Below are 23,274 nucleotides of genomic sequence, written 5' to 3' on the forward strand. Positions count from 1 at the left end.
ATAGTTCAGTTAGAGAATTTTCAATGTTTCAAGTCAGATTGTATTGAATTGTGAGTTAGTCATGAGCAAGTTGTTCTGATTTCTCCTCTAGTTGTCGAGTGTCATCTTGCACTGGATTTTTTGTCTTCTCTGAATCAAGCACACATGATTTGTCAGTGCATACACTAATACACTTAAAAAAAATAAATCCTTCAAATTCCAATCTTTTTTTGTGTGTTTTGCACAGTGTTTTCTCTTGTGTGTGTGTGCACTTGCATAACAGGCATATTTTCCATTTGGGAAGTACAGCTGACAGGAGTTCATGCAGGCAGCAACACCTCTTCTGCACATGACAGCACAGTCCATCACTGTTTTGATGCACCCAAGATTTTACCGCCTTATATCACATGAGCAGGACGGATCCAAAACCAACACTAGAGGATGTACTCTACCTGACAGGTGTGACGTGATGCTGCGTGACACAGTTTGATGCATGAAGAGCTAAAGTGCAGCATATTGGAATCAGAAAAATAAACACAGACGACATACTGCCTGAAGGCTTGTGTTGTGGACATGAAATCTGTTGGACTCTTTTTTTGGCACAGTGTGATATTTGCAAAGCCAGACTGTGTTATAAGCTCTATTGTGTCTCATGAGCCCTGACAGCAAATATCCAAATGTAACAAAAGGGTGAAATTCAAAATAGAGGCTTGGAAACCAGATTAAGTCCCATGTTGATTGACAAGTCTTTTAAAACTCAAACAAAACATTAATGGAGGCTATTTGTGTTTTCTACACCTTTCAGTGTATCAATAATGTTTGTTAACACAGTAGGGGCAGAGGCATACAGTTTAACATTTTAGCTGAGAAACAAAGATCTCATTTTACATTTCTAAACAGAGTAGAATAATAAATCGGTAAAACCATTTTTTGTTTTTGAAGATGCATGTCAAATAGATAGTGTAAAAGTGGGCTCTGTGAATGATTTTAATTTCTAAATGTCTTGCCCAACAGCTGTGTCAGGATTTGGATGTGCTCCTATCTCACTCTCCAGATTTGTATTTATTTCCCCATCCCCTCAGCGAGGAAACTACATCACCCACAATTCCTGTGACCTCTCACTTGTTTTACCGTTGCCCAGCGACGACGGTGAACGCTTCGTGTTAAAAGCTAATTTAGTAGCTAGCCGGAACACGGATATTTATCTCATTTTCCCCCTCATGTTAGCTATTTATACGTCACTCTAGAGTTTGTTGTTTTAATTATGACATGAAGGAAACAACGAGTCAGCAGTTTTCCTCGGAGTCGCCTAGCTGCTGCCCCCAGGGGTCCCTCAATGACGCTCCCTCTGCCGAGGCTCCCAGCTGCGATGAGCCGGAAGAAACCCGAGAGATGGAGGTAAGCAGCGGGATAGCGTAGCTGATAAAACTCTTTACATGTAGTGTGTCTTCATACGTAGAAATAAGTTTCCATTTCTTTCATTGTACTGTTTATCATGACAAAAATGTACGTTGTGTCAAATATGGAGTCTTTTTTTGAATCTACATATTTGCTCCGTTATACAACAGGTGAAGCAGGTAATCTTGCGCAAGAGGTCTGGGGAAGTCAAACAACACAGCAAGGTCAAACGGTTGATTATTTAAATTTTGCAACAGCCGCTTTAAGAGGAATTATAGTGGTGTGCATCCTTCTTAAGTGTAATCTGTGTGTGTGTGTGTGTGTGTTGCATGAATATGTGCATGTGTGCCTCTAAGGGCAGGAAGCTGTGAGCACTAGGTGATGCTTGTAGCAGCCTCAAGCCAAATCTGTCTTCAAATCCTGCAACTGCATTGTTATTGCACGGCTGTAAATTCCACAAGGACTACGCGTGCAAGCTTCACTGTTCTAATAAAATACAAAATTGCATGTTTTTATGTTTACAGAAGGATGGTGTTTTAACTGCTGAGGTGGTCTCCAGCTGTGTGTCCAACCTCGGACGCTTTGGCACCGGGCTGCAACACTTGTACCACCACCTGTCTCTGCCCGTAAGACACCTCCCTACACTGACATCATTTGGCATTTTGTGGCTTTCAAGTATGTTGACTGTCTGATTTATCGAGACAAATTATCCTTGATGGGTCCATTAGCACTCACATTTATGTTGTTGTTATGTTGACAGTTCTCTCTGCAGTTTAATTTGGAGGCACATTTAGTTTAACCGAGGTTGTATTTCTCCCTACTTTAGAGTCACGACCTCAGTGACATCTCAGTTTTATGCAGCTATGTCCATCTTCAAAAGCTGGAACTGCCGCATAACAAAATTAAAGGTGACCTATTTTCATTCACAGATTAATTAAGCGTTCTTACAGCAATTATAATAGTTTTGTGGGTCTTTCTTTACACTTTGATCAACTAAATTAATCAATTTCTCAACTGCCAGATTTATCCTGTGTGAGCCACATGCCCTACCTCGTCATCCTAGACGCGTCTCACAATGAAATCTCTAACTTCTTTGGATTCCAGCCACCCAAGGCTCTAAAGGTAACGCAGGAACCTTGAGCTGACAGGATGAGACCACATTTGATTGTTGGCCTGGGCTTCACTCTCTCGTGTTATTCCCTCATGATAGACCTAGATTTCCATAGCCCATCTGTAGTCATTTTGAATGTGCTTACAAGGCATTAACTGCCCTTGAATGACAGTGAACTTTAGCAAATTGAAAATTCCTTCCCATTCTCTATGGATTCAGTTGAATAATTTCTTTGGTGAGATGTACTGTAGACTTTTCTGACTTTGGTTAATAGTGTGCTGCTTTTTTTCAGGAAGTCAATCTCTCCTACAACCGTTTGACAAAAATGAAGGATTTGTCAGCCTATTCATCTCTTAGTAAACTGGATCTGGGCTGTATCCTTACTGAGAGACATTTAAATTCATCCATGTGCACATGAACTTACAGACACACTTCCTTTGTCTTTGTCTTTGCCTCTTTCTCTGCCAGTTACACACTCACTAAAATGCGTTTAAACACGTATTGCATCTTTCTTTGCCTATATATGACAGTGCCTATAAAAATATACTTTATACAAACACATTATGGTCAACTGCATTTTTCCATTGGGTATTTTTCTTAACGTGCCCGTACTCAGACAACAATTTCCGTGAGATCAGCGGTCTTGAGCAATGCTGCAAGCTCACCCATCTCAGTCTGGCACACAACAAGATCTCGAGGATCAGTGGCCTGGACAGTCTGCCTCTCACTCACCTCAGCCTTGTGGGTCCAGCTCCATCACAGTTAGAAATATGATGAGCACACATTCACACACAAACATTCATACATTCAATACACCCGAGCACAAGCTTACAAAAATTAATTTTAAACACAAATGTCATTTGGAAATACTTCCATAGCTTTGCAGGAGGTTGCGTCCGTTCATGTGTTGTCTAGTATCTACACACTCACAGTAGGAGTTGGTCTTATTGCATTTATGTTACCTCATGTTTGCTAAATATCATCTATTTCTGTTTGTCTCTCTATTCTCCCCCCTCTGTCTTTCTCTTTATGTCTCTGTTTTTGGCCGCATTTTTACATTCAGTAAAACCTTGGCCCCATGTTCGAGAATCACCATATGGTCCAACAGCAGGCTTTTTCTCTCCCTCTCTCTCTCTCTCTCTCTCTCTCTCTCTCTCTTTCTTTCTCTTTCTCTTTCTCTCTCACTCTCTGTCTCCCTCTCTGTCTCCCTCACTGTCTCTCTCTCTGCTTGTGTGCACGTTTGTGTGTGTGCGTGCATGCGTGCTCTGTCCTTTATCAGTGTTTCCTCATTGTCAGCAGCCATCGGTCTGGCTGTGTCTGACCCTGTCTGTAGCTTTGCTTGGGGACCTGCTGTTGGTGTTTGAGTGAGCCTGGACCAAGTTCAGCACGCACACACACACACACACACACACACACACACACACACACACACTCGTGCATACTTTGTCCATCCAACATCCATCTAATCCCATCCCTGACCCCTCTTCCTCACACTCTGCCTCCCTAAACAGCACAGCCCTGTCAGCCAGCCTGTTTCACAGCCCATCACAGCACCGACCTAGAGCTTCAGGGGACCAGCGGTGTCACCCACCCCCGCTGACAGCAGCTCTCTGCCAGGCAACATGCTTGGCAAGAGCAGGGTGAGGTGTGGCCAGACGGGTAGATAACAACTTTAGTCAGTGGAATGGAGTGAGAAACAGGCTGGGGACGCTGACAAGGGAGGAGTGCCCAGGTCTGGTTCTTTAGTTGGTTAGCGTGCTGCGCTAGCACCTCGCCAGCTGTTTGGCTGTCAGTCCTCACCTGTCAGGATTTAGAGAGAAGCAGACCTGCCACTCATCTGAATACTGAGGGGAGGTTCAGGCTCCCTGTAGAGCAACCGTGGCACGTCCTTAATATTTATTAGTGTGAATCGTTGACTGTACATGGAGGAGAACTGCAGGTTGGAAGCCACTTATGTATGCATGCATATTCATGAATATCATATGCTTTCCTCTGTAATTGTGTCCTCTTTCCTGTCTGCGTCCAGAGGGGAAACCAGCTGGAAAGGATTGAAAGGTTGGAGAATCTGAAGAGTCTGCAGGTTCTTGACTTGTCTCTGAACCGCATCACCAGTCTGTCTGGCCTCCAGAATTTCCACCTACTGGGCTCCATCAATCTGGAAAAAAACCTGGTATTGATCAGAGAGAACCTTCAGAAAGAACTGGTTAACAGCACAGATATGTCAGCCTAAATCTTACATGTGACTAACATAATTTATTGATAAAAAGTGTCAAGATTTGCACCACAAATTTACTGAAAATAGGAAGAGCCCACTCGATGAATAAGCAAAGTACATGTACCATAAAGGGAATCTGGAGTTCTGGTACTGGAAAATCTCTTTTAATTTAGTTTTAGCGTTGCATAGATTGTCACAATGTATGAGCAGGTAAATGTTAAGTGTCTCTTATAGAATCAAAACACACAACAGTACAACTAGCAGAGTTTTAACAGAACATGAAATGTCCACAAAATGATGAGCAGATTGCAGCACAGTACAATTCAAGTTTCTAGTTTTGATAACTACATAGAAACACAGGAACTCCGCAGCCTGAATTTTGGTTTTGTTTCAGATTCGTGAAATTCAGGAGTGCAAACACATTCATGATCTTTTCCTGTTGAGGGACCTCAACCTGCTGGAAAACCCGCTGCAGGTAGCCCAGCCCTTTACTGTCCACAGCACTCGACTATGAGAACACAGATATACTGTGCATGACACTGGTGCACTTTCATGCATCTAGTCCGCATCACTCTGTACCCAGCCTGTAATCGCTCAAACTGTACAAGGCTTTTAAAATTTGATGGTGTCTTACCAGACACCTCTGTTTACTGTATTCAGAAAAAGTTTGTGCTGTGAGTATAGATCATCACATGTGCTGTGTGAATGTACTTGGCAGGAGGAACCTGATTACAGACTGGCAGTCGTTTTCCTCCTTCAACATCTGACTATGCTGGACCAAGAGAAAGTCACCGCTGAAGAAAAGGTATCAATAAACATAATAATTAATTGTGTTGTCAATATCATGACCAGAGGACTGTTCAAATTGAACTGCAAAAACACATGATTAACTGTTGTTCATGGGTGTGGGTTCGCTTACAGTATGTACCATTTGATTACTAACCTTAAATTCCAGGTGTCATCTATAAACAAGTATGACCCTCCTTTGGATGTGGTGGCAGCCAGGGATCACATGACCCACCTGGTGTATCAGCTGATGCAGCCCCAGGTGGTCTATGACAGGTCGGTGCAAATTGTTTCTCTCCTGATTTTTTAATTGTCCTCTGCCTTGTTATTGAATATGAAGTTTAAGATACAAGCACCCAGTGGGTAGAGCTGATTTAACATTAACTATTGATTACCTTCAATGAAGTAGTAAGGAAAAAGATATAAAATGTTGACGGAAGAGCCGGGAAACACTGTTTAGGAAGTGAAGATGTACAATTAAATATGTTGATAAGTAATAAACATATAAATACTCATAAAATCAACTATCAAGAAAGTTGTTTTCAAACACAAGCAGCATTTTATCTGCAGTGTTTGTGTGCTGCTCATATTATCTACTCTCTAAAAGAAAAAATTAGTTCACGCATCAGCACTTTTTTGAAAACATCCATCATCAGCAAATAAAATGCTGCAGCTACAGTCAATATACCATTTTCCTCTGTGCTTTCTAGGAAGAGAACATTCATATTGCCCACAAGGCTCCCATTTATATTGACTATAGTGGCAATGACTGGAGCAGCTTGGGTTTTGGCTTCGGCTTCATGGTTTAATAAACTTGCTCTTGCTCATCTTTGGCTAGAGAGAATGTACCTGTATGGTTTGTTAGAAACCTGTGTATGTATGTGTGTGTGTCTCCAAACAGCACTTTTCCCAGTGCAGACTCTCCATATCCTATGCTGGTCCTTACTGGTCCTCAAGGCTGTGGGAAGAGAGAGCTGGTTCACAGACTGTGTCAGGAGTTCAGCGAATACTTTGCCTATGGGTCAGTCTCTACAGACATCACATGCCACATACTGAGGACAGTACTGGGGACAGTAAAGCTTTCCAAGAAAGGCTACCTTTGAAGTGATCCTGTTGTATCACTACTACAAATTAGACACAAAATTTGCTGTTTGTTTGTTGCCAAAATGCCAAAATAATTTAAGTCTCTGAAGCTCCTATGAGGATTCAGAGCTCTGTGTCATCCAATCAGAATTGTGTCTTTGTCTTGCTGGTCATCACATGTAGATTTACTGCCAGAGTTTTCATCCCCCTTTTCATCACAATGCAGCAAACATGACGTATCCCTTCGCGGTGACTAAGCAAGGAAACTTTGGAAAATACCCAATCAGATTGTCGTACTCAGAACACTGAAGCCTCATATTAGCTTTAGTCTGAAGAATACATTTTAGGGCACTGCAGATCTGGCCCCATGTTTCTTAGTGTTTTGTCCTAGCAAAAGGTGATCTCGTCATGGAGGGGAGGGATATTTACACCGACCAATAACTCCTTCAATGCATATATGGCGTGTGAGTATTTTATTAAAATAGACCACCCAGTGATCGCTTTTACTGTCTGAAACGTTCCAGAAAATCACAGGGTCTTGCCCTAGCTTATAGCTTGCCTCCTGGACTTTGTTAGTGGTTGTCTTTTTTCAAACTTGGACCTCATATATTTTATGGCTGGATATGTCACATGAACTCTCCAGACTGAGTGTTTCTCTACCTTGTGTATGTGTGTGTGTGTCCATTTCCACAGAATCTGTCACACCACAAGGGGGCCCTACGCTGGAGAGGAGAATGGAATGGACTACTATTTTGTCAGCGAGGAAGATTTTCAGAACATGATTCACATGGTGCGTTAGCTTGGTATTAAGTTTGGTGTACATCATACACTCTTGTAGAGAGAATATGAGAACAAAATACACGTTTCAAGGTTATTTTGAGTTTTGCATTTAAAATAATCTGCACTTAGTGTCATAAATCATGCAATCAGATAAAGTACTCACCTCAAATTAATTAAATGTACATTGGGTTTTGAAAAGTATTTTTAGTGTCCTTGATCCATTCAGCACATTTCAGGTTGAATTCACTAACTTTTAATAATTACTTGAGTTGCTCAGATAATTAATTTTACTTGGATGGATTGATTTTACTTATACTGACTGATATTTCATTTAACAAAGATACATTGATTTGAATGGAGCTTTTTTTAAGAAGGTGTAATGGTTATATTAATTTAATTTTGCTTGATGATGACTCAGCACGGCATCTCCTACAATGCTTGCCATGCAAATGATGAATATTAATCCAAGATAACTGACATGGACACCAAGAGTTAATGGGTTTTAACATCATCAGCATTCGGACATTAGTCAAAATTCCATAAAATACACATTTTCTCCCACTGCCAGACTCCAATTTTATTAGCATTATGAGTTTGTGTTTGCATTAATCAGCAGGAAGTGGATCTCATTCATCACACCAACTGTGTGCTGTGTGCTCTGAAGATAAAAAAAATGCTGAAATGAGACAGTTTTTTCATAGTCAGAAAAATGGGTGCCAAGGTCAGAGGTTGAAGGTCTTGGACACATTTGTTTTCCATCTTGTTCCTCTTGTCAAGCTGCCTGTTATGTAACAGTGGTGGAGGATGATGGATAGCAGTCTGGGCCATGTAGTGATTTACACAGCGAGGGCTTTGATGCTGGAATGTATGCCTTTTGTCTACTCCGACAGAGGAAATGGACTGGATTAACTTTACAGTCTGTCGCTCGCTCCACTTGATTTTTCCATTCTTCTCCTTCCCCCTCCATTCTTCTGTTTTCAGCTACTTGTCTTATCCTCTCTTACTGTTCATGCTGTCACCTTTCACGTGTCAGCTGCCCTATTCTTCTTCATTCCCAGTTCCCCTCAGATGCGCTTTTCAGGAACTATGCAATCATAACCTCTTGAGCCTGCTTCTTGTGGCTGTAGTGCAAAATTAACCCCAATCAGCAGTTCTTCGTACTTATTAAACTCCTTACTGTGTTGTAACCACATTGAACACCTGCTGTGCAATTCTGTCTAAATAGCATCCAAGTCTGGTAATATGCAATCACAAGAATCATGTTTGTAGTGTTTGAATGCTTGTCAGTGGCCTATTTAGGAAGGTTCAGGGCCATGAAACATACACATAGTATATATTATGTGAATTATCAGTTAAAACTAACTAAATTTAAATGTAGTTGCTCACTGGTAATGAGTTTTCTCTACACTAATATTATATCATACCGTCTTTCATAGCATATGCAGTTCTATAAGGCAGAGAGGACAGAGACTATTTTATGGTGGAAACATTTTTGCTGGCAGACTGCTTACTGCTACTCGCTCCACATGTGGCCATTTAATTGACAAGCCAGTTTCAACTTTGATTTTACAAAGCCTGTGCTCTCTAATTGCTGTGAACCACAGTAATACAGACAGAATAGCCAATAAAATGTCACAGAACAAAACAACACTTAAAAACTAATACTCAAAAATTGCATGTGTGCAAACACTTACTAAATGACAGAAATTCATACAAGATCCATTTTCATGGGAATCATAACATTTAGTTTCAGTTTTATTTATATGTCAGAATATGAGACCATAAACCAGTAATTATTAGTCAGTAACCATTTAGTCATTTCACTAAATGTAATGTGTTCAGCCATAAGCTTGTTGAGAGTTATAAATCATGTTGTTCAAATAAAACTGTCCCTAAAGCAGGCAGACAAAAGGTCAGAGGTCATGTGTGAGCAGGAACAAAGAGGGAGATTTTTGTGTTGACCACCAGGTCAAACGTTCAGTTCACAGGTGGCCATATTACTTCAGGTTGTTAAGCTTGACAGAACATGCTTAGGTTGTGTATTTATGTTAAGTATTAGAGGATAAAGTGCTGCTCATAACCGGTAACATGATGAATATTGGGGCAATAAAACGGTGCACTAAAATGTTCTCTCATTCTTTCCCCTTATAACTGGAAATTCTCTTCTAGGGTAAGTTCATCCAGACCATGCAGTACGGAGGTCACAGGTATGGTCTGACCAGAGACACCATAGAGGATGCGGCCAGAGAAGGACTCGCCTGCTGTGTGCATATGGAGCTAGAGGTACATATGGAAACTCTTGTCTTAGAGTACATCCAGCAGGTTTATACCATATGTGGTCAATAAAGCCAGGAGACTGCCATGCAGTAGAGATGGTTAATCTACCAGCAACATAGAACATAAATGTATCTAAAGTGCAAGCAAAGAAATAACAACTCAAATAAGCATTCCTCACAAACAGCATTACTTCTTATCCTTAAATGTCTTATAGTTATACAGTTAATGCTTTACTCTGGGTAGTATATCAAAAGGTAAAAGATTGTTTATTACACACTAGAGTCATTGTAAGCAGGTATACATTTTTATTAATGTATTTGTCAACAACTCCTTCTGTGGGAGTCCATCAGTGAATGCTGGTGTATAAACAGATGATGAATGACAATATAGTAGCTGCAAGAATATAAAATAGTTCTATAGAAGAAGTTGTAATAGTTGTTGAATCCTTTACATTAGTAAATACTTAAAAATGCCCCTATATCTGCTTATAACTACATTACGATGTGCTTTAAACAATTCATTAAATGTTTATATACTTCTTAAAAAGGCTCATTTCTGTGCTTACCCTCACCATCTCTTCACAGACACTCCCAGGAAGTCTTAACGCACATCTCACATGATAAGAAGCTGTTGTGCTTCAAATAATTTTTGGAAAAATAAGATTTTCTGTTCTAAAACTGTTATATAAAACAGCTGCAAACCACATTTGTTTGGTTCTGTTAGAATATTAAATAGTGGAAAAAAATGTACTTCCAAGATGTTATGTTTTGAACCCATGGGGCAGACAGTCAAGCTTTATTGGAATGAAAGCTAATTAATAATATTTTCAGTGATTCAGGATAGGACAGTGTAGAATTATGTCCATGTTATATGGAATGTTAAATTGCTCTTACCCTTCTGTGTGTTGCCAGTGGATTTGAGTCGCGGATCAAGTCAAGTTGTTCAGATAGTATAGAAGTTGCAATGAACAGAACTACAAACTGCTCGTCTGTCCTCGCAGGGTGTGTTCAGTCTGAAGAACAGCTACTTTGAGCCTCGTTACATCCTGCTCATCCCCACAAAGGTGGAGAAGTACATGAGCCACCTGAAAAGTCGTGGGCTTTATACTCAAGCGCAGATTGACATGGTGGTGCCACGTATGGAGCTCTATGCCAGTATCAACAGGCAGCGACTGGGATTCTTCGATAATGTTATCCCCTGTGGTACGGCAAGGAAGCACTTTGTCATTGAAATATTGTTTTTTATATATTTTATTTATATTCTATATATATAATCTATTTTTTTTAAATGTGCATTACAGAGACTAATAATAAGTATTAATAAATGTAATAATATTCATTTGTATAATAATAAATAATGGTAATGTAATACCTCAAATGGCTAATGAGATCCATTTTATTTTAAGAAAACACCTAACTGATTCCCAGGGGAGATATTTTTTTATTTCTGCTTATTCAACCTTTGAATATGATGTTAGTAAGTGAGAAATTTGGATGTCTCTGCTGTGATTGTTCTGTTCACAGGCAGTTTGTCACTGAAATGGCTCAAGGAGCGAAAAATATCTTGCCTTACCCTGGCTTAGCGCAGAATGTGCAAGTGTCATTGGTGTAGCCTTGGATAAATTACCATACTTCACTAAAATCCATACACTACACGTTGCCACAGAATAGCTGTGTTTATCTTTCCCTCATGAAAGCACTCAGACATGTTAGCTGTTTTCTTAATCAGATAAACATACAGAGAGTGCAGAACCTCATTACTTTTATGCACTGCTAGCTAGCACCTCATTACGCTAAGGTCATCATCACCATGTCTTTGATTCATTACTGTTTGATGGGAGATTTATTGGCTGTATTCGCAACCAGATTTTATTTTTTTGGTGCTGTGTGTGCGTTTGTGCTCTTTGATGTGTGAGTAGATGACTGGGAAGAATCATATCAGACACTGAGACAGGTATTGAAGGAGTACCTGTTGCTGGAGGAGCAGGAGGAAGGAGAAAACAACAGAGTATCCCCTGAAAACATGTCTACAGGTATGTATTTGTTTGTTTGTTGTTGATCATCTGTTGTTTGTTCAGATCATCATTAGCAGACTCACAGCTTCACAGCCACATTTTTTGAAGCCGTGAGGGGCCACCAGTTTTTTAGATGTCAAAGTCAATTTACTAATGACAGGAAGAATTACTCACCCTGAGAAAACAGATGTACAATATCTGTCTCTGGAGAAGTCTGAAAAAATGTGACACCAATTGGGTCCGGACATGACCATACAAATGACAAGATATTAATGGTTACATCACAGGATGTCTAAAATTCTCTGTTTTAGTAACTTGACGTGCTAGGAACTAAACATCAAGATATCTTGGACCATACTGCATCAGTTTAGAACATTCTTTTTTAATTTGCCCCAATCAGTCCTTCAGGAAATGCAGTACGAAATTACTGGAGTGCTCCTTTAAATTGGCAAGAAATTGGTGGTGTCTAACTTGAAAAATAATTCTGCCTGTAGATCTGTTTTCATGCTCTGCATGCATGCATCCACACCATCTTATACAGTAGTGCACAGTTCTGATATACTGTATCTGTGTCTTCCTCTCTCAGGTCATGATCCAGAGGGGAAGCCACCCTCACCCCTGTCGAGGTCAGGATCAGGCACATTCAAATCACACTCTGCCACAGCTCTTGACCCCTCAGATCCATCATACAGAAACTATTTTACCAAGATCCAGGCAGAGCTCAGCCCTAAGAAGAGGCCTGCTGTGAGTTACAAGATGTCTGATGAAAAATTTATTGGTAATGAAGCTTGTAAGTGAATGTTAAATAGACATCTAGACTGTATAAAATTTATGGAAAAATGATCCTCAATCTCCTAACAAGATGCTGGCTTTTTTGTCTTCCTCACTGCCATATATCATTATTCCCCTGCCCCACTTTCCCCTGTCAACTCTCCCCTTTAATCACCCTCCATGTCAGTTTCCCATTCCTGTTTCTCAGCTGCAAACCTTGCTAGTCTCCCCTTCCTCTCACCTTCCTCCCTCTCTCTTCTCTGCAGGAGCTAGCTTCCATCAGGAGACGTGAGCAGCTGGTGAGAGAGGCTATAGTGGGGAAGAGTCCAGGGGTCTACAGCCAGCTCTTCAAAAGGTTCATTATAAGTAGCACGCACTCCACTGCACTCCAGTGCTTAATTTCAAGTGGGCACTCTCTGCTGGGCCAAATTTGTTTAATTGGCACACTTGTCCTAACTGCGTTTTGATGGTTTGTTTTGGGCTATTGTTTGACCTTGAGGGTGAAGTGGTTGGCGCCGAAAATTATTTTAATTCAACTGTTTGTTAATATGATGGGCTTGTGTAGTGGCACTTTCCTCTCAGTTGCCCTAAGCTATACCTGCCAACAATCACAACTTCACTAAATTTCAATGGAAAAAATCTGAATGTGAAATTGCTTTTCCATATTCATTCTTTTGATGAATTATTTACTTAGTCCTAATTTCTGTTTACTTTAGATCCGCGCCATCATCACTGCAGAATCAAGATCCGGCTAACCATTTTAGTGAGGACAGCAGGTTAGAATACACATTTACAGGTGCAGACACACTACCAATGCAGTTAAACAGGTGTTGCAGTGTGAGAATATTTATATACATACCTCAAAGTTGTATAAAATAATAATAATAATTTCTAAATTCATAGAAATAGCATTTTGATTTAAGATGAAATGAAAAGAAAAAAGAGAGAAGAGAAAAAGAGAAATAAAAAAAAAAAGATTTAGGAGCAGGAGACCACTTAGGTAGTATTCTAAACCCATTTCCACAACATATGTTCACATATAGGTGTTAAGCCATGTGGGGGCTCATGCCCAGTCACAAATGCACTCACTTGTTAATTCTGATTTATAGCTTTTGTTACTTTGTGACTCCCCTATGTTTACACTGTACCAAACAGGCTTACCGCAGACTTATGGATTTAATCAGCCAGACATTGACTAGCCATGTGTGTGTTGTGCATTCAATAGCACACACAGCTTTCTCTCACCTGAACAAATTAGCATCAATTTATTGCACTACTTTCCTCAGAAGAGGACATTTAAGATACATGCAGAGACATACTACATGTTCAGTAAGAATTAATGTTGCCTTTGGGTTCATGTTCTCAGAGGGCAAGTTTCAGACTTGTTGAAAATCTACAAGTTCTGTCAACGCAGTGTGAGTGATAATTGCCCCCAGTATAACTGGAGAGTTTAGGACCCGTATGCAGCTCACGTTAAATCAGTGAAAACTCCCTTTTATTACGCTTGGCAAGCAGGTGAATACAGTTCAGAACAACAATCTGGTTCAGAGTCTGTGTTTGGAGGACACCCCAGGATTCCAGCTTGAGAGGCCGGATCAGCGAGCCGGTGAGTGGAGCAAGGAGAGCTCACTCACAGAGGACAGTTCAGTGGGGAGGTGCCAGCCTGGTAGGTCAGTGCTGTGGATCGATGACTGTCTTGGCATAGCAGTCAGGAGCGGAGAAGAGTGGCTCTGGCTTGGGTCCAAGTTCTGCAGCAGCAGATGAAGGCCCAGACAGGTTGGCTGGAAACCTTTCCCCAGATCGGGCAAGAGGTGGGGCTGGAACCCGTAGACTCATTGGAACAGGGAGAGTCCAGTCGCGGAGCTGGTCAGGGTGTGGTGGGCGTATTGCAGAGATACCATGCAGCATAGGGCAGTCTCCATCTCCTTGCTCATCCTCTTCCAACTGCCCAGTGGATTGGGGATGGAATTCAGATGACATACTGCCCCACAAGATTGAGGTGAACTGGGGGCCCCGGTTGGAGACAATGTCAGCAGGGAGGACATTTAGTTCATCTATCTCCTTGGCTGAGGGAAGCTTGGGCAGGGGCACAAAGTGAGCCATGTCTTGGTTATCAGAGCCTGAGACAGAAGATTCTGTCTCAGTGGTGAAGGCTTAAATACTGGCTTAATGAGTGATCAGGTGAGTGGAACTGGTTGTGGGAGTTGGCTGATTGGTGGGAGTGGCCGGCAGGTGAGTGGAAAAATACTGAGAGGAGGGTTAACCAGGAGACTGACTGTGACACCCAGTATGTACTGTTCGCATTACTCAGCCCTTCAGTATTTCTATAGAGGATTCCAGACATCTGTCTACACTGCTCTTAATAGGAATGTGTCTTTACTTGCCTTTGTCTGTCTCACATATTGTAACAGATGATCCTTTTGTATTCCTCTGATAGGATTTATGTGTTTTCGTGTGCATGTATCCATCCAGCTTCACTAGTCTATGTGAGATGACAAACACTGTATGTTTGTTTATCGAGTACCAATGATTAAGCCCAAAAACATTGTCGACATTGTGGCATGCAGTCAAAAATACTGTCAATATCTCCCCCTTGATGTTCCAACAAGTTTTTGCAAAACTTTTCACTCTAATAGTTTAACGTTTTTGTGTTACTGGTCCTTTTAAGAACCTAATTTATGTTTGTGTGCACACATTCACTACACAGACTTCTTCCTCCCTGTTCTACCTCCCTGTCTCTTTTCCCCCTCACCCTATGTGGTTTGTCTTTTCCTCTCTCCCTTCTTTTCCTCCCTTCACAAGCAACTTGGATGAGACTCGTGCCGGCTCTGCACTGTCTGTGCCCAGTTCAGCCGGGGCCTTGTCTGGCTTAGTGGAGCCACTAGATATCTCAGTCCTGGGACACACCTTGGACACACTCAAAGGTTATAATTGCTTTGTTTTTTTAAAATCATTTTTGGGTGTATCTATGTTGTTATATGTAGAAAGCAAGGAATGGAGAGATTTTGGAGCTGCTGTTCAGACAGATTTTTTCCCTGTACATTCATTATGGTTTAAGTTTTAACACTTTCCAAACTATGCAAACTGTATTTTTCATGTGAGCTTTCATCATTAATTTCAGTTTACATTCTGTAAATCATCCAACCATTACTCCTGATTATAAGATAATCAAGCTGACTGTATTACGTTGTCTATATTTGTTTCTCTATCTTTCATTATATCAAGTAAAATATTCCCCTTTCATACCTCATGGCATCAGGCCAAACTCCTGAAGCCTCCTGTCCAGGCACAGATCAGCTGGCCATGGCCGTGTCTCCTTCCTCTGATAGACGTCCCGGATCCAACGTCAAGGCCATTCTGCCACCGATTCCAACTGGGCGTAAGACCCCTGTGCCCAGTCCGGCTCCTTCACCCAGACCCAGCCCAAACCCAGCAGAGGGGGGAGATGTAGACAGGGAGAGATAGCTTTTAAGGTGTCTCATATCTTACAAAGTTGAAAATATTCAAACCACAAAACCACACGTTTGTTGCTATTTTACTACAAACTACACAAACTGTGATGTGATACGCCCAATCCAAACACTTGAGCGCAGGTTTCTCTGTCAGCACTTGTCTTTTCCTGTGATCTGTCACTCTTGCCGTAACACGTCTGGATCTTTTGCACTTGCTATATACTGTATACATGATAATTGAGGGGTTAATGACCATATATAAGGTGACTACAGTAAAATTATAGGCAAAGCTTTTCCTCTTAGCAGAATTACTGGCCTAAAGGCATGTAGTGTTGACACACATTATGACTCGACGAGCGTGCCTGTCAGTCATGAAAGATATTGTAGTGAGTTGAAGAAAACAGCTCTTTTTGTCTTTTGTAGTAACATGTTCAGTTTTTAGACTAAAGGAGGTACTTGTTCATCTTAGAAAAGTTAACGTTTACAAAGTATGTGGTACGTCATGTTTTATGAATGTTGCATTCATTTCCCTGACAGTGAAGTGGCATTATATTTCCCACTGTTCAGTGATCTCATCAAATAGGACTTGCCATTGGCATCTAGATGCTGATCTTTTCTGTGTAGCTTGGAGCTCTTGTCATTGGATGATAAATACATCATTAATCTTTATCTCCTCTGATGGGATTATTTATTCAACTGGAAATGCGTTCATATGGAAGTTGTTGACAGGTATTAAACAATGAGCCACCACAAACAAGTTAGTGTGTTTTTGTCAGTTTGTGTGTGTGTGTGTGTGTGTGTGTGTGTGTGTGTGTGTGTGTGTGTGTGTGTGTGTGTGTGCGCGTGTGTGTTGCAGACAGCCATGCACCTTCATGTTTGTGAATTTTGCAGTGTTCATTTTTGATTCACTGTAAATTGAAATTGTCATCTGTTATAGATGTATGCATTGCTTATTTAACAGCAAGTCTGCTTGCAGGTGCATGTGAATGCACACGTACAGTATGAATACTCTGTTTCCTGGGCCGTACATGTGGAAGCCTCTACGCACACACACAAAACACACCTGGCCATCCATCACTGCCTGTCTTCCTCTCAGGCAGCAGATGTTGCAACCCTGTCATAATTCTTTGGCAGTTTGAAACCAGACAGAGTCCTTAGGGCCCCTGGGGTCTAACCTACTTGCAGTGCAGTCTGCACCTCTTACTAAAGCTTATCATGGACTAACATGTTGTCTCCCTGTGCATTAGCATTACATTAGATACAGCTTTGTGCATGATTAAGGTTTACCAAAGCCTTTTAAAGACAAGTATGACATGAGGTACAGAGGAGATGAGTGACTAGGAATGTTACTTCCTGTCATTCTGGATGTGGCTTCATATTTATCCTCTGACGATCTTCACCTAATATGTGTCTTCGTCTCTGCTTGTCAATATATTTTTCATGCCTCTGCATCTGTTGCTGTGTCTTCGTACCTGCCTGCAGTGTTAGATTGCTTGACTACAGTTGCTGCAGCCTGTTTGTTCACAATGTTTAACTGGATAAAACGACACTCAGCTGTATTTCTCTCTCCCTGCTGGTTTCTGTGCACCATAAACCACTGCAAAACATCGTCCATAACAAAGAAAGTTTAAACAGCATACAATATGCGTGTACAACGCACCGCACTGTCTGCTGAGCCGCTCGTCTTGCCTCACTTCACCAGCTGCTAAAAAATAAACATGTCACACACTTTCATCTAGACATAACTCCTCAAGACAGCAGCACTTTTCACCAAAGAGAAAAGGAGGGCATATTTTCTGGGAGAAACAAAGACTTGCTTGCGTCTAAGATTTATGTCTGCAGGAAAGAGTTGTTATGAGACATTATGCACAAGCACGTAATCAATTTTAACAAAGCTCAAGTGCTCAATGTTATGAATTAATATTTTGCGATATTTGTTAGCTACAGAAAGGACAAGCATTAATCTATATTTTCATTCTGAGGAGGTAGATGTAAGATGTAAGACATAAAAGAAATCAGCCTTAGTGCTACGTCAGTTTGAATGACTGAGCGGATATCACTTTAGGTTACCGCACTACAGTCTTGAATAATTATGTTCCTGTGTGAACGAACATAGGAGGTTTAATTCCCATCAAGGAAATGTCTGTCTAAAACATGAATCTATTCGACTATTCGACAGTTTCGCAGTATGTGATTTAGAATTACACTGAACTAAACTATACTACATGTATTTCTATGTGCTACAACACTATACTATGTTATATTATGCTAAACTAAACTGTGCTTTACCTCAGACAGCTAATGTGTTCAGTTATATTCATGCTGTCAGGTGCAGTTTAATATACTGATACTCTTAAATTGCCAGACTTTTTCCCACACTCTACTTCACTGTGCCAATACAGGAAGAAGCTCTGGCTGAAACTGTCATTCTGAAATAGTTGAATTACAGTTTTTGGAGATCAAGCATAGACTTACTTAGGGCTTTATTTCTTCATTATCTACACACTTTGACACGGATCCTTGTTGCCCGTTACTACACTCTTTTTCCCTCTGACCTTGTGGACACAATTATTATTGAACCTTATGAGCTTTCAATTATACCCCTGCTTTACAGAGACAGTGATTTGTTATTAGATACAGGCAGTTACAGCTAGTTTCCCTCTCTGTAGGTTTTCTTTTTAAAATGTCTTGTGAAAAGATGGGAGGAGAGAGGGAGTGTTATGAGGCTGAGAATGGACCTTTAAAATAGTCTATGAAAGTACAATAATATATTACAAGCACAGCTGTAAACATGGTAACTCACGTTCGCGCATGTGGAGTGCACAGTGTGGGGGAGGAGCACGGACACAATTACTCATTTCAAGCTCAAACATACACGTCCTTCGTGGAGAAGTGAAATGATATTCTCCATCTTTGATCGTCCCCAGTGTTCAGAACAAATGTCTTTGGCTGTATTTGTGAATTCTTTTAAAATACCTGAATTTTCTGTGTGCGGAAAGCACACATGGTTTGAAGCACAGCCAGTGAATCAATAACACTGCAAAGTGACAACTGGCATTACTTCTAAGCTTGCATCAGTAATTTTTTGTGTGCAGATCTGTTATGACAGTCCTTTAAACAGACTGATTGGCCTGGTAGAGGACAACGAGAGTGGACGTGTCCCACGTGTGTTGGATTTGAGCTTGACTTGTTTTGATTACTGGACATTTGCTGGATGGACTGTATGTTGCTGCATACAGAACCTTGCTCCTCCATAACTTTACTCTCTATTTTTCATTCTTTCTGTGACTCTCATAGTAGTGGAGAGTTACTAAGTACAGTTACTCAAGGACTGTAAGAACGTACAGTTCAAAGGTGCTTGTCCTTAAGAATAAGTGAGTTCACTTCTATTTGATGCTACTTCTGCCACTGCATTAGGGAGTGAAACGTTATCAGTAAGAATTTTATACGCCGCTACATTGATTTGACGGCTATCATTTGTTATTCTGCAAGTAAAAATTTGAAACACCAAACATATCCGGTGGTAAAACACGATGCATCTTTAGTCAAAATCAGCTCCGCCTCTAACATTAAAATGCAGAGTACATGTTAATTCATGATAATCATATAATAAAGTGTGAGGAGAACTTTTACATTTGATACATTGGTGCATTTCGCTGATGATGCATATACACTTACACATGCAAACAGTGCATATTTCTAATCACATGTACACATTAGTGGCTAATCCTTCATTGACAGCAACATGGCAATACTCATGACCTAGTTAGCCCTGTCAGGATAAACCAGTTTATATATGTTCCCCTTTATAACCAATCAAAGGAACACTCTCTTTAGGCCTTGACTTGAAGTGCTTATCTTTCCTTGCCAAACATTTTCTTCCAGTATGCCATCACCCACCGTAAGCAGAAATGATGCCTCACCTCAAGGGCAAGAGCTACAGATTGGAAGCTGTTACCAATGGCAAAGACGTAGCAATTTCAACAGGAAGACTCTGGATTTATCTCTGCAACCTTTCTCTCTCTCTGCGCTTATGTAGAGGATGCTGGAATAGGTCAGGGTGGTGATATAATGACAGCTTAAATAAGACACACACACAAAACACACACCCCTGCATTAACTCTGCCGCATGATGTGGCGCCACACTCAGTAACTATGGCAACGGCACTCTGCACTGCACCTCCCTATATGTGTGTGTGTGTGTCTGTGTGTGTGTGTCTGTGTGTGTAACTCCTCACTGTGTTCCCTGCGGACAGATTAATTCCCTGCCAGATTCATTCCCTGTCAACTTGCTGAAACAAAAAGTTTCTGTTTTAATTAGTTCGGTGCAGTGTCTCGCTTCATCTATCTATCTGTCTAGTGTCTCTCTCTCACTTTCACTGTCTCCCTCTCTCCTCCTTTACTCTTCCTCTTGCTCTCTAGTGTAATTAAAGGCAGTCAGTGCGGATAATAGAACCGTAATCGTGTGTAATTGCAATAATCAATACACAGTGCATACTAAGGATCTTGCCATTCATCAATATACAGAGAAGAGGCAGGATGTCTCACAGAGAGCATACTTGGCCTTATTGATTTACATATTGGCCTACAAATTAAATTTACCAATTTTTATTTGATTTTGTAGTGTATGTAGCACTCACTATATAGTACTGTAGCCTTAAGGGTTAGCTTATCTTGCTGTAAAGCCTGGAAATAGGCAGAAACAATAGCATGGCTCTGTCCAAATGCATTAAACAATGAAGATGTAATGCGTTAATGAGCTTTAGAGGTGCTGGTAGGATGATTTGTGTTACCTTTGAAAGACAGATATAAGTGAAATCAGTGTTCTCGTGTACAGTAATTCTCAAAGTAACCAAATAAGCGCAATTCCTATAATATTGAACTATTCCTTCAACTTCATGGCTTTGTACCAAACCTCAACACACAGCAAGATCCAGAAGAAAATGATCATATTCCACAAAGTTAGGTACAATGTTACAGTGCAGAAACTTGCTTATTGTATTGGCACTTCTCTTCCCCAATATAAACACACATCAGACACTTGTGGCTAACAGTAGTGACCCCTCAAATGAGTCTTTCTAGGTCTTAAAAACAAGCTATTTCTGAGATGTTACAGATTTTTTTAAGCCCCTTTTTTTCCCAGCATTGTTATTCAAAGACATTCTTCTGGGTGCAAACAAAGCGTAAACAATTATTTTTATGTATGGGCTGTTTTGATTTGATGAGATACGCTTCAAAATATATCACAAAGCTATTTGTCAAAAGGGGAGACACTTTTGTAAAGTATATCATTAAAAGTATTTTTGATTAACTTTAAATTTCTACTGTACATAGTGAGTTTATGAAATATAGACATTCCTCTCAAGAGCTCAACCAGTAATTAATCTCCTTGTGTACTAAGTCCTCTGTATGTCTGACACACTTTCTCATTTCAAGCTCAAACATATACTTCCTTCCTAGAGAGATGAAATGTTACTCTACAGATGGACCCCGATGCTCATAACAACTCACTGGCTGTATATTTGTTCTCTCTGCCTGTTATGTCCATGTGAGGAAAGCACAGGTGGTTTGAAGAACAGCCAGTAAATCGATAGCACTCGAAATTTACAACTGGTGTTATTTGTAAGCTTGCATCAGTAATTCTTTTGTGCAGATCTGTTTTGATAGTTCCTTGAGCAGACGGCTTGGTTAGGTGAAGGACAATGAGAACAGACAGATCCCACTGGTGTTGGATGTGTGCAGAACTTGCTGTTTTAAATATTAGAAGTACTTTATGTTGGAGCTGCATAGATAATTTACCTCGCTCTTCCACAACTTTATCCCTCTATTTCATTCTTTGGGAAAGAATGGTGGAAGTTCATTTACTCAAGCGCTGTATGTACGTATATTTTTAAGTGCAGTTCTGTTTGATGCTACTCTGATTTTACTGCTACTGCTTTTCTCACTGAATTATGTCAGTACTTCCATCACAGCACATACATGCATGCTTTAACCTCACATACACAGTGGCTGCTAATTTTACATCGGCAGGCACACTGCAGTGTTCATGGCATAGCTAGCCCTGTAAGGATTACTTAATCAGGTTATGTATGTCCCCCTTTATATCCTGTCAAAGGCACACTTTCTTTAGGCCTTGACATAAAACGCTCTTTTTTTTTTTCTTGCCAAACATTTTTTTGTCAGTATCACATCACCCAGTGTAAGCATAAAATAATGTTCCACCTCAGGGGTAAGGGGCACAGAGTGGAAGCTGTTGCTCCTTTATATACCAATTCTTCATGATATGACATGGTGTCAAATGAACATGACAATAGTTGGTTTACAGAACTTTGTTCAAAATAATTTCATTCGGGCTTCATTTCAGGCTGTTTCTTACATAAGAACACAACATTACATAACACTGGGTTTGTTTGTTTTTTCCATTTGAAAACTTTCAGCTGTCGTTGGCTGGGATGCACAAATTAGAGATGACAAGCCAGCACATCAATACTGTGCAAGAGAAAGAAAACGTCACTGGACAGAGGAGGAAAACACACACACAAGTAAACATCTATCTTTCTCCATCTCTGGTCCCCTCAGGCGGTGGGTCAGATGGAGGGAGTTCTCACAAGGTGGAGGTGGACATGCCTAGACAAATACCCTTACTGGAACAATACTGCCCCCTCCAGGGTGGGCTGACCTCACCTGGGTGCCAGGGAATGGCTGCCTCAGGGGAGCAGAGCTACAGCTGTGCTGAGGAAGGGAGGAAAAGGAGATAGTTTGAGTTTGTAGGTTTGCAGTGAGGTGGGATTTTGTGCGTGTGTGTGTGTCAGAGAACGTGTGGATGGGTACATTTGATTGATCTTTCCTTTGATTTTTAAGGGTTTTTGACCTTTGCTTTGACAGCGTCTCTCCAAAGGGAGATGACATTAGTTTTCTTAAACCTTTTCTGTAAGACCGTCTCACTCTTTTTCTCTCCTCCGTCTCCATGTGTTTCTCTCTTTCTGCAGATGTTACTCTCCTCAGTCTGCTGCTCCTCCTCCCCTTTAAGTTGTCTCCATCACTTCATTTCTCTGTCTCCCACTCTTTCCTCTCCCCTGAGAAGTGCTGAACTACACAGTAACAGCCAGAAAGGCAAAACCATGCCCTGCATGCACCATGTGTTAGCAATAAGCTTCCTTTTCGGTCAGTTTTTTCTTTCTCTCCCTTTCATGCTCTCTTTTTTCTCTTTTTAAGACCTTTGTATTTCATGCTGTCATTCAGAAATCATTACTTTTCAGCTATTTCCCTCAAACCCAATTTCCCTGTTACTCCATTCTCTCTATGCTTTTCTCATTACCCTGTCCTCCTCCTCTGTCTCCTGCTTTTACTGCCTCGTTTCCCAGTCTCTTAAGTCCCCAATGTTGCTTTGTACACACACTGTCCGCTT

General features: G+C 40.8%; 1 protein-coding gene across 1 annotated transcript; it reads left to right on the top strand.

Annotated features, from left to right (window-relative positions):
• The first annotated feature begins 1,248 nt into the window (after positions 1–1,248).
• lrguk (leucine-rich repeats and guanylate kinase domain containing) lies at positions 1,249–16,590 on the top strand. The gene is made up of 20 exons (XM_070854090.1): positions 1,249–1,377; positions 1,902–2,003; positions 2,204–2,285; positions 2,399–2,499; positions 2,781–2,862; positions 3,105–3,229; positions 4,515–4,658; positions 5,098–5,178; positions 5,422–5,508; positions 5,659–5,765; positions 6,391–6,510; positions 7,266–7,362; positions 9,522–9,635; positions 10,630–10,831; positions 11,548–11,661; positions 12,230–12,387; positions 12,681–12,769; positions 13,131–13,190; positions 15,217–15,338; positions 15,674–16,590. Exons 1-20 carry the CDS (start codon positions 1,249–1,251, stop codon positions 15,877–15,879), a joined length of 2,322 nt encoding a protein of 773 aa, XP_070710191.1. The 3' UTR covers positions 15,880–16,590.
• Positions 16,591–23,274: the final 6,684 nt, after the last annotated feature.

This window comes from Pempheris klunzingeri, chromosome 22 (genome assembly GCF_042242105.1).
Source record: "Pempheris klunzingeri isolate RE-2024b chromosome 22, fPemKlu1.hap1, whole genome shotgun sequence".
NCBI lineage: Eukaryota > Metazoa > Chordata > Actinopteri > Acropomatiformes > Pempheridae > Pempheris > Pempheris klunzingeri.

Bases quoted from the DNA above. Each gene is read 5' to 3' on its own strand.
- lrguk (XM_070854090.1), top strand. From the start codon at position 1,249: ATGAAGGAAACAACGAGTCAGCAGTTTTCCTCGGAGTCGCCTAGCTGC. The intron at 5,509-5,658 runs GTATCAATAAAC...CTTAAATTCCAG, and splicing joins AAGTCACCGCTGAAGAAAAG to GTGTCATCTATAAACAAGTA. The intron at 15,339-15,673 runs GTTATAATTGCT...TCATGGCATCAG, and splicing joins CACCTTGGACACACTCAAAG to GCCAAACTCCTGAAGCCTCC.